At 31.0% G+C, this 16670-nt stretch overlaps 1 protein-coding gene and 1 long non-coding RNA gene across 3 annotated transcripts; one reads left to right on the top strand and one right to left on the bottom strand.

The window, feature by feature from the left end:
- Nucleotides 1-3995: 3995 nt before the first annotated feature.
- LOC131061215 (non-specific lipid transfer protein GPI-anchored 5) lies at nucleotides 3996-11621 on the top strand. Of its 2 annotated transcripts, none has more exons than XM_057994750.2 (2): nucleotides 3996-4595; nucleotides 5006-5355. In XM_057994750.2, exons 1-2 carry the CDS (start codon nucleotides 4271-4273, stop codon nucleotides 5101-5103), a joined length of 423 nt encoding a protein of 140 aa, XP_057850733.1. In that variant the 5' UTR covers nucleotides 3996-4270; the 3' UTR covers nucleotides 5104-5355. The 2 variants fall into 2 exon arrangements, with proteins under 2 accessions (XP_057850733.1, XP_057850734.1); XM_057994751.2 differs by lacking the exon at nucleotides 5006-5355 and adding an exon at nucleotides 11305-11621 and having other exon boundaries at nucleotides 4097-4595.
- On the bottom strand, nucleotides 9436-12920 carry LOC131061216 (uncharacterized). The gene is made up of 3 exons (XR_009110515.2): nucleotides 12666-12920; nucleotides 10318-10412; nucleotides 9436-10159 (listed from the first exon to the last, which is right to left on the bottom strand). It is a non-coding gene; the product is annotated as an uncharacterized LOC131061216 (long non-coding RNA).
- Between the last annotated feature and the right edge of the window lie 3750 nt (nucleotides 12921-16670).

Below are 16670 nucleotides of genomic sequence, written 5' to 3'. Positions count from 1 at the left end.
CGCTTAAGATATCTGCAGTTTTCCCCTCTACTTGCTAGAGTTCTCATTACTTAGCAAACCATTTAGAAGTTTCTTGGGGTTTTGTTTTGCAATCTAGCTATAATTTGAGGCAACCCTAACTTAGGCGCAGTTTTCGCACCATCGATGGTCGGGATCGTTTCTGTGGCGGCACTGGTTTTCGCACCATTAAGTTGCTTCTGGAGGCAACGCTAACGCACGCGCAGGTTTTGTACCGTCGACGGTAACGATCTCTTCTATGGCAGAACTTTTACAAATGGTTTACCATTTGCGATTTGGGCATGGATTTGACCTGGTTATTATCAAGGACGTGTTATTATCTCAATGAGTTATTAAATAGTTTTCGTTTTCACCGTATGTCGTCTTTGTCATATTGATTCTTACCATTATAGCGACTCTTAATAAAACGACAAAGGTAAGGTTGAAAAAAAAGACAAAAGGTTTGGTCGTCAGGTCTAGAAATTAGGAAGGTAGGTTAGAAAGTTTTATCTCATGCATATCAATTATCGAGGAAAGAAAAATTATCATAAAGAAATGTGATGATGAATCAATTACTTGAAATAGACAATACGGTATCTTATGGTTAGTTTAGGTCAATTTAATTGGATATAAATAAATAAATATAAATTGATTTGAGTTAATTAATATTGAATGGTAATTGATAATTTAGATAAGTGTTATGATATTAAGAAAGTAATTTTGAGGATAAGGGTATTTAGATAGTGAGGATTTTATAATATTTTAAATTTTAATCTTAAAAATTCAACTTCTTTATCAAATGAATGTTCTGGATTGTTTTGTTGATCTTTAATACAAATTAGGATTCACTATAATCACTTGGGTCAAAATAACAACTATAAATGTGTCATGTTCCTCAAAATTCATATGCACTTAGTGTGTGACTCTACTCTAATGTTTAGCATACACGTCTCTATTCACTATGCTCTTTCTCATAATTTGAGGGCTAACAATATTTAGAAATACCCTATATGGGTTTTCATTATGCTACAAGGATACAAAATCTTATATAGGTCAACCCTTAAAATGTGTAAAAATATTCAAAGGATAGCAGACAAGGACCCTAAGATAATATATGTAGCCTTGTTACATGTTGGTGAGTGGATTATGATGAGCTTATGATAGGTGGAAAGAATATGTTACAAGTGTACCTTGTGCAATGTTCTTTGGATTCAGGTGTTCAATTTTCGACTAGGGTAAATTGAGCACTACATTTTATGTGGTTCTAGCTCATACTTTTCAGATTACCAATTGATTGTTTGGCATATTGTTTCTCCTATTTATTAGATTCTTGAGATGAATAATTTGATAGTGACTTCTATAATATTGTTATACTAAAAGAATTAGCTTAAATCTTAGGAATTGGTGATACTCTTATAAAAGTTTAGAATATGTAAGTGTGTTGTAACATTTGATTACCAAATAATATATTGCATTTCTTTGGAGTTGCATTTTTCTCCTAAAACTATTTTTCAATGTAAGTCACTATGTTATGATATACTACTTTTTGTGTTTTTTTCATTGTAACTACCAAGATTTAGTTTATCTTCACATACCTACTTTTATATGTTAGTGTAGATGTCATATTATATATGTCTCCTTCATTTTAACATGAGCATAGGACTAAGGGTTGAAACTAACTTTCTAGAAACTATTGAACTACAATCTTATCATATGGCCTCAAACTAAAGAATCTATATAGAAGAGATCTATCTTACCTTAGGGAGGAAGATATTTATTTGTATAGGTCTCAAGTGACCAACATGTACATAGGAAATTTAATGGGCTAAGAACCTCTTAGACACATCTTAGTGATAATATTTTGATAAATACATCAAGAAAGGAGTATAATTGCTAATAAAAATTAGCGTGACCTTCAAGGTACTATTTTTTCATGACTAGTTGGCCAATGGTGACCTAACTCACATGTAGTTCTATATAATTTTGTCTTTGACCAAGATAAATAGTATTGATATGAGTTTAACTACAAATAGGTCTAAAAGCTATTTGTTGCATGATAGTGAATACTTCTACATTTTTTTTGCATTTAGACATATACCACCACACATAAATTACACATTGATCATCACACATTCCCATGCATGAAATGCATAAACTCATGTAGGACACCTAATGAATTTAATATATTCACATTTGGATAACTTCAATGATCCAAAATAATACTAATTATCAAAGAGCATAACTAATATGTTAATCAGAAGGTTAAAGATATTCATTGGCAACTATATCATTCTATAATTTATGATTGTAATGTATCCTATATATTTAGATGCTTCTTTATTGAACGAATGGTGATCAATATTACATAGTCACAGGCAAACTAGAATAAAGTGTCTCATTTATTCTTATTATAGAGTTTTTCATTTCTTGCTACATACTTCTATAATATTTTTGTAACTTGTTTATTTTTTAATTTGAGTAGAAGTAGCATTCTTTTTTTCTAAAGTATTCTACATGTATCTATAATTGTTTAAAGGTGATTGATTCATTATTTTCTACAAATTCTATAAAATCTATATTTCTCAAAATATCTTTGCCCTTTAGACCACCAAGGTTTTAGATAATTGTTATTGTACCATTGTTTTCACATGCTAGTACAAACACATGCATATTAAAATAAAAGGAATTTTTTTTAATTGGTTCATTTATTGAGCTATTAGATGTAGGTTATAGTAAGAGGAAAAGTGTAGATGAAGAGGAACAATACAAAGAATCCTTATGTCATTTAAGATACATTAAGGTGAACCTAGGGGAGAAAAAATACATAAAATATTATGGAAAGAAGAAAAGAGTACATAGAATGTTGCAAATTAAAAGTAATAGCTTGAAAAATTACAATAATAATACATGGACACCTTTGAATAATTGAATGATCTTCTAACATACTATACGGTGCAATGTATAAATAATTTGATTCTTAGATTCTATCTTCGTATTACTCCTTTGTAATATAGATTCATTTGCGAGAATGGTGAAGTTTAATGTCAAATCCTAGAGTTGATTGATCGTGACAAGATCAACCCTAGCTCTTCTCCATGTGCTAATCTAGTATTCCTTGGTTGAAAGAAAAATGATACATGGTGTTGAACTGCATAAACTATCACACATCATACACTGACCAACATTATAATGAAGAACTAATATCCTTTTCTATGCATTGAAACTCTTTTGGATTAGCTCCATGGTGTGCATTTTTTCATGAAGATTGACCCCAAATCAAGATGCGATTTAGTACTAGTTTATCCCAAAGATGTTTGGAAGAATAATTTCAAAACCAAGGATGGCTATTTCTATCAAATTGACCAATATACCAATGAAATTTTTTATAAAAATAATAAACAACAATTTTTGACCTTGTACTACTTTGTCATTGTCTTCTTGGATGGCATCCTCATCTTCTACAAGATTGGTGTTCTATGCTTACCCAACTTTTGAGACATTCATTAAACATGAAGACATAATTTCAAGATAATGATTAACTAATTTTATATATCAACAACATTTTTTCACATCATTATTTTCAAAGACACACATCTCTTTCCTCTCAATTCTCACATTTATTTATCATCCTAATAAATATTAATTTAAATTCTCAATTCTCACATTTATTTATCATCCTAATAAATATTAATTTAAATTAATTATATTTAATTGATTGCATGTATTTTTAATATGTTTTATAAACTGATTGTTAGCTCCACATAAACCTAAAACATATAATTTTTTATCCAACCACTTTTTAATTTAATATGTATAATATTAGTTTTTAATAACTAATAAAGCAACACGTATCCATAAAAATAGAGTACCCAAATACCATGAATTCCTCGTGAACTACTAAAGACCACTTTAAAAACCTAAATATCCGTAAATGACAAACACATGACATTCAATATACCAACTAAATTTATCTATATGGTAAGTAATCATATTACATGCTCCTCGTTAACTTACCCAGACTGTAATTCAACAACCTTGCAGACCACATGGAGTAGGAGACGTTTGGTGAACAAACAAAAGAGAAAACCACCTGTATTACTCAAATCAGTTAGCTCCATAAAATCCCAATCCATCTCTCCTACAAAGACTCCTTATTATTCCCTTCTTATCTCCAATCCACCTTTCAAAAATTGCTTTACAATCCCAAATTTCTCAATTCTCTTGAGATCTGCTTGGCTTCTGTCTTTCCTCAAGCTTTTCTCTACAATCAATAATGGCGGACTGGAGGGCTTTAATGGGCGTGATAATCTCCGTGGCGTTGATAATTGCTGCTGTGGATGCACAGCCTGTCCCAACTGACTGTTCTGATGAGCTTGCGAACCTGACACCCTGTGTGAAATACATTTCAGGTGGGGGTGACGTCAAGGATCCTTCTCAAGCCTGTTGCAGTGCCTTAGCTTCGATTGTTAAGACGAATGCCACCTGTCTGTGTCAGGTGTTTAGTGGTGATAATTCCAGTGGAGTTAATCAAACACAGGTTCTTCAACTTCCCCGTGCTTGCAACGTCAGTTCTCCCCCTGCCAGTCAGTGCGCTGCAGGTATGATATCATTGTCACATATATTATAAGTCATTTGTAGATTTAAAAATAGATCATTATAGATTGTTACATATATTATAAGATTTGTAGATTGAAAAAGAGATCATCATAGATTGTCAGTATATTATAAGTCAGTTCATTTGTAGATTCAAAAATAGATCATTATAGATTGTCACATATATTATAAGATTTGTAGATTGAAAAAGAGATCATCATAGATTGTCAATATATTATAAGTCATTTGTAGATTAAAAACAGATCGTCATAAATTACTATAACAAAAATAAATAATTATGGATTATAAAAAAATCCATTTCTATTTTCATTTCTCAACTAAAACAATTTTTTACAATTTTAACTTTTTTTCTTTATATTTTTTTTTATGTGCTTACTGGCATGAGGTCTTGCAGCCAAGCCAGGGGCCTCTAACAGAGGTACAATTTCTGGGCCGTTCATGAGTATGAATGTTTTGCTGGTGGGGTTTCTATGGATCAAAGTTGTACTGTGAAAATTATGTGACTTGGATAAAGTCAGTTTTGCCTGGTTTCTTTAATTGGATTTTTCTTTGGCAATTATGAGTTTGAGGATTAAATGGGGAAGTTTACACTTCCATAATTATGGCGCTGTGAATCTATGGAGGCCCTAATTAGATGGCTGGTTTGGTGAAATTTGGTAGAATTTGTATACCAACCCGAAAGAGACCTTTCTAATGTCAGTGTTCTACTGTATATTTAAAGAATTACTGAGAATTACTGCTTAATTACTGTTTTAAAAGTTAAAAAAATGTTTTGGATGTATGTTTCTTTAGAAATCATTTTATTTTATTTTTTATAATTAGTATACCTATAAATCAGGGTTTGTGAGAATTGAAAATGTACTATTTTCAAGTAGTTGTTGGTTTATTGGTGAGTATATTTATTTTATAGAGAGTTAATTAGGTACTAGTTTTTGTTATCAGTGATGAGTGTAAATTTGTCTCTTAAATAAATTTGTTAGAGTGGTACTATAAAGAAATTGATTTCATGAGGTTGGCGTTAATAGAATGTAATATCAAGATAATTAACATTTAAAAAAAGAAAAAGAAAAATGCTAAAATGATTTAAATAAATAAAATAAAATAAAATAAAATACAATATCAAAAAATGATTTAATTATTTTGTATTAAGCTAAATTTAAGAATCATAAAATACAAAGTCTAGATAACTCTCCAAGTGAAAAGAATCTAGCTCAAGGATTAAAGATATTACTATTGTATCATGCTCGAAAAACAATTTTTTAACTAATTATAGAGGAGTGATTCCTCTTAATTATCTTGTATTTCCCTTTGCTATCTTTATTTTGACTATTATATAAATCTTTAGTGCTAGAAATTAAAAAAGACTTCACAAATAAAACCCTAATCAAATCTAGGGTTAAAGTATAATCAAGAAAACAACTCTAATCAAATCTAGGATTAATGTATAATCAATAAAAAAATGAAACTACACCCAAATTAACAATAGAATGATATTGATAAATGGAGCACAAAGATAGACTTGTTTAGCTCCTTCGTGATTTGATGTGTTGATGACTAATAAACATATTGTTAAGCTCTCATTGACAATTGATATTAGAAGTTCTATTCAAATTTGAGATTTGTGACTAATAAAGGCAACACATTATTTAATTGAGTTCAGACTCAAGTACAACAAGAAGCACACCTACGATACTTTCTTTATAATGGAATCTATTAAAGTTTGCAACACAAGCACCTATAAGATCTAACAACAAGAAAAACATCTTTGACAAATGAGAGCAGCAAGAAAATATTAGCTATATTTGTCAAAAGAAAATAATGCATAATGAATGGAAAAAAGAATGAAGTCTTTCCTTATAGCAAAAGACAATAGAAACTTTAACTATAATTGGGGAAATAAAATTAACTCAAGAAATCCCCAAGTGAGATTAACCTAAATATAGCATGTCTCTTAAATATAGATTGCACTAACACACTCCTTAAGTGAAACTTATGGTGGAACAAAAGAATGCACAAAAAATATAGAGATAGGTCTAAAAAACTAGGCCTAATGACGTATCCATTTATTAACAAGTGAAACCATAGATAAGGATAAAACCACATGGTAAAATAATTCCCTCCAAAAGGAGAGAAAAAAATGGACAAAGAAGCCTCCAAAGCAATGCCATTAAAGGAATAGGAATGTGAAGAACCTCTTCTAAAGCACAAAGAAGTTGTAGACATTTGCTAAAAAAAAAGACTACTATAGTGTTTTGAATGAAGAACTTCCTCTACTATCATAAAATCTTGTTGAATGTCTCTACCAACACTACATGATCTGAAGGCGAATAAAATGCAAATATCTGATAGTTTAAGATGCAAATATTAAGAGTCTATAAATGATAATATACATGAGTGTGCCCAATGAAACTACTCAAATAATGAACGAGTGTCCAATAAGCCTCGTAGAAGATATTTTTTCAAGCTTCTATGAGATTGAATGATGTAGCAACCTAGTTAGAGAGTATGCTTACAGCAAAGTTGAATATTGCATTCTCAAAACATGAATTGTCCCCTTTGGAAGATCAAAATAGATTCACAATCCTCTGATGACTATAGTTATTATTAATAAATATGAAATCAATTATACCTTTATTTTCAATGGATTATTTCTTAATGTTTCTAACATTAACTTGTTACATCAAATCATTGTGGATAGTTGTGTCATTCATCTTAACTGTCTCTCTATTCATGGCTTTGACAATGTTGGTAGATAGTTGTTAGGTCTACAATAAAATTTACTATTACGATATAACCTATGCCTTTACCCATACCTATCCATCTCATTCCTAATTTTCTCTCATATAACATTCTTTTAGGTAGATCATGGATTCATAGAATATAAGTAGTTTCATCTATTCTCAATCAAACAAAAAAAGCATATATAATAATAGGTTATACAAAATGGAAGCTGATAAGAATCTACAATGTTGTTTACAAACAAAAATATAATCTTAATCTCCTATTAAATATACACTTCCTTCTTCAACTAAAATGGATACACAATCTCTTGTTGATAACACTCCTTCATCTAAGGACGCACACTTAGGTAATAATTAGGGATTTTCAAACATCACATCCTTTATTTTTGCAAAGTATATAGTCCCACCATCAACATTTGAGACTCAAGAGATAGAATTGAACCCATCCATGAAGTATTCAACTTCTTTTAAATTATGTACGATAGAGTTCACAACTTTTACTACTTCAACCAATTATTTTGACAGTTCTTCTATATATGACATTAAGACTCATGAGTTTCTACCATGTAAAATAGAAATGGTATCTCTTTATGGTTGTGTTTTTCATATTTTATCAAGAAGTTGATATAAAGGTAATGGTTGTGGTATAAATGAATAAGGAATTAAAGTTCCCATAGAACCTAACTTGTGCAAAGCTTCATTTGGTCTTGGTTACAATCATTCAAAACCTACCAAGGCTTCCCAACAACCATCTCTAAATGTAAAAATGATATCTACTTCATCTAAAATTCTTACTTTAAGTAATCATTAATTGATTGGTGTTAGTTCCACTTCTATCATTCCTTCATTTTACATATTTTCAATAAATGATTATTTGTCTAAATTGATGGGAGGAGCTTATACAAACCTTTGTCAATATCATTATGACCATGGGTTTCCCTATTATTTAAATAATGAAGTATACATTAGGAAAGGAATTGGATTATCAAATGATACATTAGAAATAAACCAAGGATTCCCTTGTCCATTTCATATTGTAGAAAATATTACTATTCTTATAGAGAAAACTTTTAATGTCATGATAGATCTAAATAATACAAAAAAGGTTATAAAACTTGGAAGATGCTCGGATGTTGATGAACAATATGAACATTTTTCTCTGTTACATGAAATACTAATTTTTTTCATTCAACTTAATCAAACATGCCTAATATTGATTCTCAAATTGTAATGCATAATTGTCTTACATGTTGATGCTAAACCTATTAAACAAAAGTTTCAAAAAGTGAACCTTGAGGTTCAGCTATTGGTTAAATCGAGAGGCTCCTATAAATTGTCTTTATTTGTCCAATAAAATATTCTCCCTGGATATAGAACACCGTTGTTGTTGCGAAACTAGACAATCATATTCATATGTGTAATAAGTTAGAGATCTTAATAAAGCTTCCTTAAATATGACAATCCCCTCTTTTACATAGACATGATTGTTGATTCTATTGTGGGTCATACCTTATTGTCCTTTACAAATTATTTTTCTTCATACATCCAAATATTTATAAATCCTCAAGATCAATAGAAAAATACCTTCATAACCACCATAAAAAACAATTGTTGGGTAGTCATGCTTTTTGTATTAAAGAATGTTGGTGGAACATATCAACATGATATGACCCTTATGTTTCATGATTAAATTCATAAATATTGGAGGATTATGTTGGTGATATCATTCTTGCAAGAATAAGAATATGAGTCAATAATACCTAAGACATATTTCAATTTTTTCTCCAGACAAAATGACATTCTTTTTTTCCACAAAAGGTAGTAGTAGCATGACCCACTTGACCACAAGAATTAACAACAATTTAGAGCTTTCAAATTCAATTTGTTGCACCGAACTACCATATATGTAAGATAGTGTAATCCAAGTGGGAAGCACATTTTTCTTCTCCATTAACACACAAAATACAGAAAATAAAAAGAACTTCACGAATTTGGTGACAAAGTCAAAAGAACAAAATTCTAAAATGAGTTGTCAGTAATCATGAAAAAATATTTATTTTTAAATTTCAATAGTAATCTCAACAAGTGAACCCAAAAAAGAAACCTAAAGTCATTATTTAGATTAAAACCACAAGATCACTTAGTAAGACAAAGCCTATGCATTCCCAAAAACTAGGGACCATCTTAAAGAATCTGAGAAAAATCAAAAGAAACCATTTTCTCACACTTTCAATATTGTGATGATTACCATAGAATCTCCCAACAAGCAACCACTTAAGTCAAACCATAGACTCATCAAGAAGGGAATCAGAAATATCAATAACTTTCTTCCTCTCTAAAAGAACCTCTGAAACATTAGATGTGGGAGCAAGGACAATTACTAGAGGTTTGGAAGCAAAAACCATGGGAGGAGGAACAACATCAAGAGGCTCTTCGAATACCTCATAGAGTGGAGAAATAGTAGGTCCAAGACCAGCCAAACACACATCCTTCCCACCACAATCTAAACCTTCATCATTTTGTAGCATGCAAGCTACCTCCCCAAAATTATCCTTAGAAACTTTAGAGGAAGTAGGAACAAAAGATTGGAGGCAACATTAACACAATTACATTTAGGAATAATTTTAGACTAACCTAAATCTTTCCCAACACTAGAAGAAGGATAGGGGGAAACCATGACAGTGTCCTCAATAAAAGGTGAGTTCTTAGCATATTGCGATAGAAGAAAGCTCTTGTGCAAGCTCAAAAATGGATCACCATTTTGGATCTCCTCCTCTTTTTCAATAACCTCACACCATCTTGTATTCCTACAGGCATTAAGAAGAATATCAAGCATGAGCTTATACTCCTCTTCATCAAAATCATTCCTCCAAAGAATATCCTTAGAGACAAAAAAATTAAAGACATCATCGTTAGACAAATCCAAAGCAGATTGGTTAATAGAAGAATAATGAGAGAAAACTACCTTAAGGATTTGTAAATCCTCCTCATTGTTATCATGCAATCCACCATAATTCTTGATAGCAACATCATCCTTCCAAATAACATGTGTAGGGGCACCTACATATTCAAATCCTTCCATATAGTCACTGTGACCATCAAGTAAACCCCCAATGTCTTCAACAGACCTTCCAAGCTCCTCTCGCAATGGGGATGGAGGCATGAAATTGGGGATAGAGGCTTTGATGAGGTGATAAAGAGAATACTTGTTGTCCTTGCCTTGTTATCAAATTTTTCTCATTTTTTAATCCAACATCCCAACTATTTTTATTATTATTTACCTTTTAGCATGATTCAAATGTCTTTTTGGAGTAGCAACTTCAACATCCCAAAATTCTATTGCGAAAATTTCTCAATTCTATATTTGTCTATCTCCTCTATTTATTCTTGTTTGAAAATGGTTTTTTCAATTTTCTTTGTAATATCAATTGTTCAAACATTGAACAAAACTAAACAATATATTTTTAGACAAAATAAAATATAAAGGCACAATACTAAACACCAAAATAAAATAAAAATTACATGGTTCACCGCCTACATCCACAAAAAAAAGACAGATCTTGCTTTTATTAATATACAAAAAGTTTTGATATATGCAAAAGTTACATTTTCACCAAATTTATAATTCATCAAAGCATACAAAGAGATCTAATAAGGGCAAGGGAAAGAAAATGTTTGCTGACAAGATGTTAGACATTTAACACAAAACCCAAGGGATCCGGCTTCAAACTCGAACATGAAACTGCATAATTTCCACCTATCTGGATATAATTTCTTTCCTGGATTTCCACCAGGTTATTTAACAATCTACCACTAAAAATTATATAATTTAACAATATTTTATCTCATGATTGTTGTTATAGTCAATTGGATGATTGTTTCTCTTTGCCAACGATATTTGTCTTCATCAATAAGCTAATTGGTTTACAACTATCTTTGTTTTATGCTGCAGAGTTTGGTCTGGCCAGAAGAGGGATTATTTGACAGTCAGTGGGAAAGTTTTCTTTTTGGATCATCTAACAGTGATTATGGACCAGGAAATGCCTTTCTCACAAACTGTTTTGGACTTAGCACACTACCTGTGGAAATGATTATAGGACAAGCCCTTCTTTTCAGCTTCCACTATTTCTAAACCTTTGGGTGGAAATTCGATTTCTGTGATCAATTAAACTTGATGTAACAGATTTGAATATTAGAGTTTCAAGAGTTAGAGCTTACGTAAATTATTTTTACCTTGTTTTATAAGATTGAAATATAAAACTATTCTTGATTGTTTGACTGTTGTAAAATATGATATTTGAATAGAATATTCTTGCTCTTAATTAGAGTACATGACATAGCACTTCTATTTTTCCACTATCTTCCAACCTTTAGATGGAAGTTCTATTTCTAACATCAGTTAAACTTGATGCAATAAAGATTACAAATCTTGGACTTACAGTCTATTCTCATTTTTCATAACTTTTCTAACTTTTCTAATCATAGTATTTTATAGTGTCTGGACAACGGTTGCTCTCAACACAGAAATAGAAAAATGCTTTTTCAAAGTCTAATTTGTGCCCAAGTCTGAAGCCTTTGAGTTTTGTATTTATTAATACAAATATGATTACAATGCCCATTTACTGTAATAAGTAATACATGTATATGAATCATTTTTTTTTATTAGAATTTAACCCATGAATTGGTAGTAATGTATAACTTTGTTAGCATATGGGAGGAATGGGATTAGAAATTTAGAGGTAAGTTTTTTTGACAATCTACTTCTCTCAGACAACAGCTAGATCCAGTGCAAATACCTCTGTGAAGAAGCTGGCGACAACCAATATTATGGTTGGATGAGAGGAAAAGAATCTAATATAGAAAAATTTATTGATTCATCATCTAGGAATATCTTTATTTTTATTGTTTTTCTATTTTATGAATTATTTTATCATTCTGATGATGGATCACAGAGTGTGATCTGAAACACTGATACAAATAAATACACACAATCTAATTTAGAAGCAATAACAAAAACTAATATGAATTGTGAAAAATTAATATCATTAAGAAACTAGAAATTAAAAAGTAAGAATACATTTATTAAGATAAGATTTCAAAAATAAATGGTAAAAACGAGATAAAACATAATCATTCTGTTAAAAATGGTAGCACACACGGACATATGGCATTACACAAATAAATTATACACAAAACAAAGAGTCAAAAAGTGTATGATATAGTTCTGTTCATCTGGGTTTATTACATAGTTTAGCAGAGGAAAATCCAATCCCTGCTTTCATTTTTATTTGAAAATAAAGGTAAAAGCCATACCACAAGGAGAAGCAGGCGGACCAGTGCGTGGAGGGTCTGCAACACAAAATATCTTCACATCGGAGTAGCCTGAATCTTCTGGGTAAATATGCCTTATTTATGAGAGAATATTAGGCCTATATTGGATGAGACGTGAAATCAATAATCGCTATATAATCTCTGTTCTTGTCACGATAGCCTCAAAAAATTTACCTCTAATTGGGACCAAACCAACCACTTGGACAGAAGTACGAATGCAAGAAAATATGTCCAATATTTACGGAAAACCAATCGTGCACGTAATGTGCAGAGTGAAAAATATACCAGTGGCGATTTGTTTGTAGATATTGAAATAACTGATTGAAAATTTGGTTGAATGATAAGATAGGAAGCGTAGGTATTGTAGATGGACATGACATCCAATTATAGGTGGAAATAAGACATTTTTCAGTTGTCAAGAATTGAGAGAATAGGCAGATGAAAGTTTGGTATGTAAATAAATGAAGAATAAGACATTTCTATGAAATCATGTTTTTGTTGGGATTAACGTGTTTCAATCATTGAGTTTTCACATTAATAACTATTTTGATTAATTATTTGGTATATATTATTTACTTCTTACTTTTAATAGGTTGAAATGAAGAAAATATTGATTAAAAAAACTGATTTGACACTTTCTATAAAGACTTGGGAGTAAAGATTTATGTTTTCATTTTACAACAGCAAAAAGGAATAAAGCAGTTCTTTGATTTATCTTTTCTTGGAAGCTAAGTTAAGGAAGGATTTATTTTCCTTGGAGATTTATAATGAAGAAAGAATATGTTTTTAATTGAGATCAGCAAGTTGAAGTTGGAGTCATCGATGAAGTACTTTCTTTAAATTTATGGCTCTATTGAAGATGGAGATTGCTTTCTTTGGTGCTTAGCTTGGAAAGCTTGATGTATATGTTTTAAAATTCATTGTTCTATGAGAGATTACTGATATGGGAGGTACCATGATGTTGCTGAAATTATTATAAATGTTGGTAGACTTCTTAAAAAGCACTAGCTCAGATAAATTGTATTGTAACTATTTACTGAATAATACAATTTAGGTATGAGTATTTTGGATCATGGACGTTTTCCCAAAAGAGATTTCCCAAGTAAATTATTGTGTTATGGTTTGTTGATTTTAATTGTTTAAATCTGATTTTAATTAAGCATATAATTGCATTTGTAATTGAACAAGGGTTTGAAGGAATTTCACAACCCTCTTCTATGTTGATTGATGTAGGAAGTTATTTTTGCTTACTTGACTCCCTTTTACTTGTATTAGAGTCTGGCTAGTTTTGTTTTATTTGATGGGTCGAATGGATTTTTGTAGTAATCTAAGTTTTAGTAGTATCTTTGTGGAGAATATTCTTTAACCTTATTGTAGGCAAAGATGGCAAACACATCTAGAATTGAAGTGAAAATATTGGGTGGCAATTTTGAGTTGTGGAAACTCGAGATGAAAGATACGGTCATTGATATAGATTTATGAGCTACAATATTTGCTACAAAACCAGCATCAATACTCAAAGAATATTGAGATTTAGGGACATGATCAAACTCTATTTGGTTGATTAAGTGCTCCTAAATGTCCATGAAGAGAAGAGTGCAAAGGATATTTGGAGAAAACTTGGAGATATTTACCAAGAAAAATCTTTGGCAAACAATTTGTTCCTAGGAAAGAAACTTTATTCTCTAAAGATCAAAGTACAATCCATTGTAGATCACTTAAATGCTTTTAATATAATTGTTCCACAATTGGGTTGTGTTGGTGACAATATTACTAACGAAAAATGTTTATGTTACATTTTTTCCTAAATTTATGGGATCACCTAGCGATGGCTTTTGGAAGTACAATTACCAAGTTCAAAATGGATGAGGTGGGTTCATTGCTTTTCTTTGAAGAGATGTGAAAAAAATCTTCTGAAATGACCAAGGAAGCCCTTGCCATTTGAGGTAGATCTAAAGATTAAGGCAAGAAAAATGACAATAAAGTTAGATCTAAATCTTTGGGGTGATCTAAGACTCCTCAAATATCCAAGGTGAAATGTTGGAAATTTGGTAAATTTGCTCATATCTACAAAAAACTGAAAGGAGGAGAAGAAAAAGAAAAGGTACAAATAATTTCTCTGGTTCTAAGTCTAAATAATTCTCCCATGATGATGTAGATGCTTTCATTACAACCATGGTAATAAATGCATTAAGGGATGTGTAGTTCATAGCCTTATAAGATTGTTTCCACATGACCCCTTATAGGGGTTGGTTCTCAAAGTATGAAGAGTATGATGGTGGCAAGGGTTTTTTAGTGATGATTCTCATCTAAGAATTGTATGTCATCGAAGAGTTAATATTAGATTCCCTAATGGTAGAGTGAAGGGGATTGATGGTGTAATACATATCCTAGTTTTGACATGAAACCTACCTTCAGTGAGTGAATTGAATGATTTGGGTGTGCATGATGTTTTCTAAAATGGACAATGCAAGATGACTAGAGGATTTATGGTGTTGGGTAAAGGTATTCAAGTTGGCATCTTTTACAAGCTAGATGCATCCACGGTTCTTCTAAGATGTCAAAGAAGAAATATTTGGATTCTACATCTTCACCATTAAATCAAGAAAATAAGAATGTTGGGGTAGCTACATCTAATAGTTATTCTTTTTGGGTAGCTAAGGGTGTTCATGCCTTGGAGATGAAACTCCCAACAAAGAAAATCAGTTTACGACACCAAACACATGGTCATAATGGTGAGAAGGGTTGTAGAGCCATTAAATAAATAGTCTTGTTAAAGGCCTTTATTATTGTAATCTTGAGTTCTACTTCTAAAAATATTGTGTGCATACAAAATAACATCATGTTTCTTTTTATTCCAGTTCTCATAAGTTTTCTAGGTTATTATATTATGTGCATGTAGATGTATTTGGTCCAATGAGTGTTTCTACATTCTCTACATCTGGGTACTTTGTCTCATTCATAGATGACTATAGTAGAAGAAAAAAAAATTATCTTCTTAGAAGAAAATATGTTTATCTTCTTAGAAGAAAATATAAAGTCTTTAGTTGATTTAAGTAGTTTAAGGCACTTTTTGAAAATTAGACTTGCAAACTGATTAAGTGTTTGATGACTAGTAATGGTGGTGAAATTTGTTTAGCAAAATTTGATAGGTTTTGTAAGGATTATAGGATTGAGGGAAATGGAACAACTCCATACACCCCACAACAAAATGGAGTTGTGAAGAGGATGAACAAGACATTGATACAAAGGGATAGGAGTATGATGAGTGACATAGGCCTTGAGTATAAGTTTTCGACTGAGGTATAGCCATTTCATGTTATTTGATGAATATATCTTCTACAGATGTGCTTGTTGATAAGATACCCATGGAGGTGTGGTCTAGTAAAAATCCTTTGATGAGACATCTTATAGTATTTGGTTGTGAAGATTATGCTCATAATCATATTGAGAAAAGATCTAAATTAAAATAAAAGGAAACACAATGTATCTTTATTAGATATGGTGTCAGTGTGAAGGGGGACAACCTTTGGGATTCAATAGAACAAATGGTTCTATATAGGAGAAGTGTGATATTTCAAGAGATGACACCTTTTGTAGTTAAGATACAACTTGGGAAAGACATAAATAGAGTAAGGAAGTAGTTAAAGTTTTTCTTACTCTGGAAAGAGATTTACTATGTACTCCTATTAGACTATATGAAAAAGAGAGCTCTAGTAGATATAATAATTATGAAGAATATGAAGAACCTCAACCTCAAAATTTAAGGAGGTCTACTTGTGATAGGCAACAACTTGAAAGATATGGTTATTCACTAGAATATTTTGTATATTCTTGTTTGGATTCCAATTGCATATTTTTACTGATTACTAACACTAATGAACTTAGGAATATTAGAGAGGCTATGGGAATGAGAGGCATGGGATCTTGGATGGAATCCATGGATGAAGAAATGGCTTCATTGCAGATAAATTATACATTGAATTT

Source organism: Cryptomeria japonica, chromosome 7, assembly GCF_030272615.1.
Source record: "Cryptomeria japonica chromosome 7, Sugi_1.0, whole genome shotgun sequence".
Lineage (NCBI taxonomy): Eukaryota > Viridiplantae > Streptophyta > Pinopsida > Cupressales > Cupressaceae > Cryptomeria > Cryptomeria japonica.
This window is presented reverse-complemented; position numbering and strand designations above follow the sequence as displayed.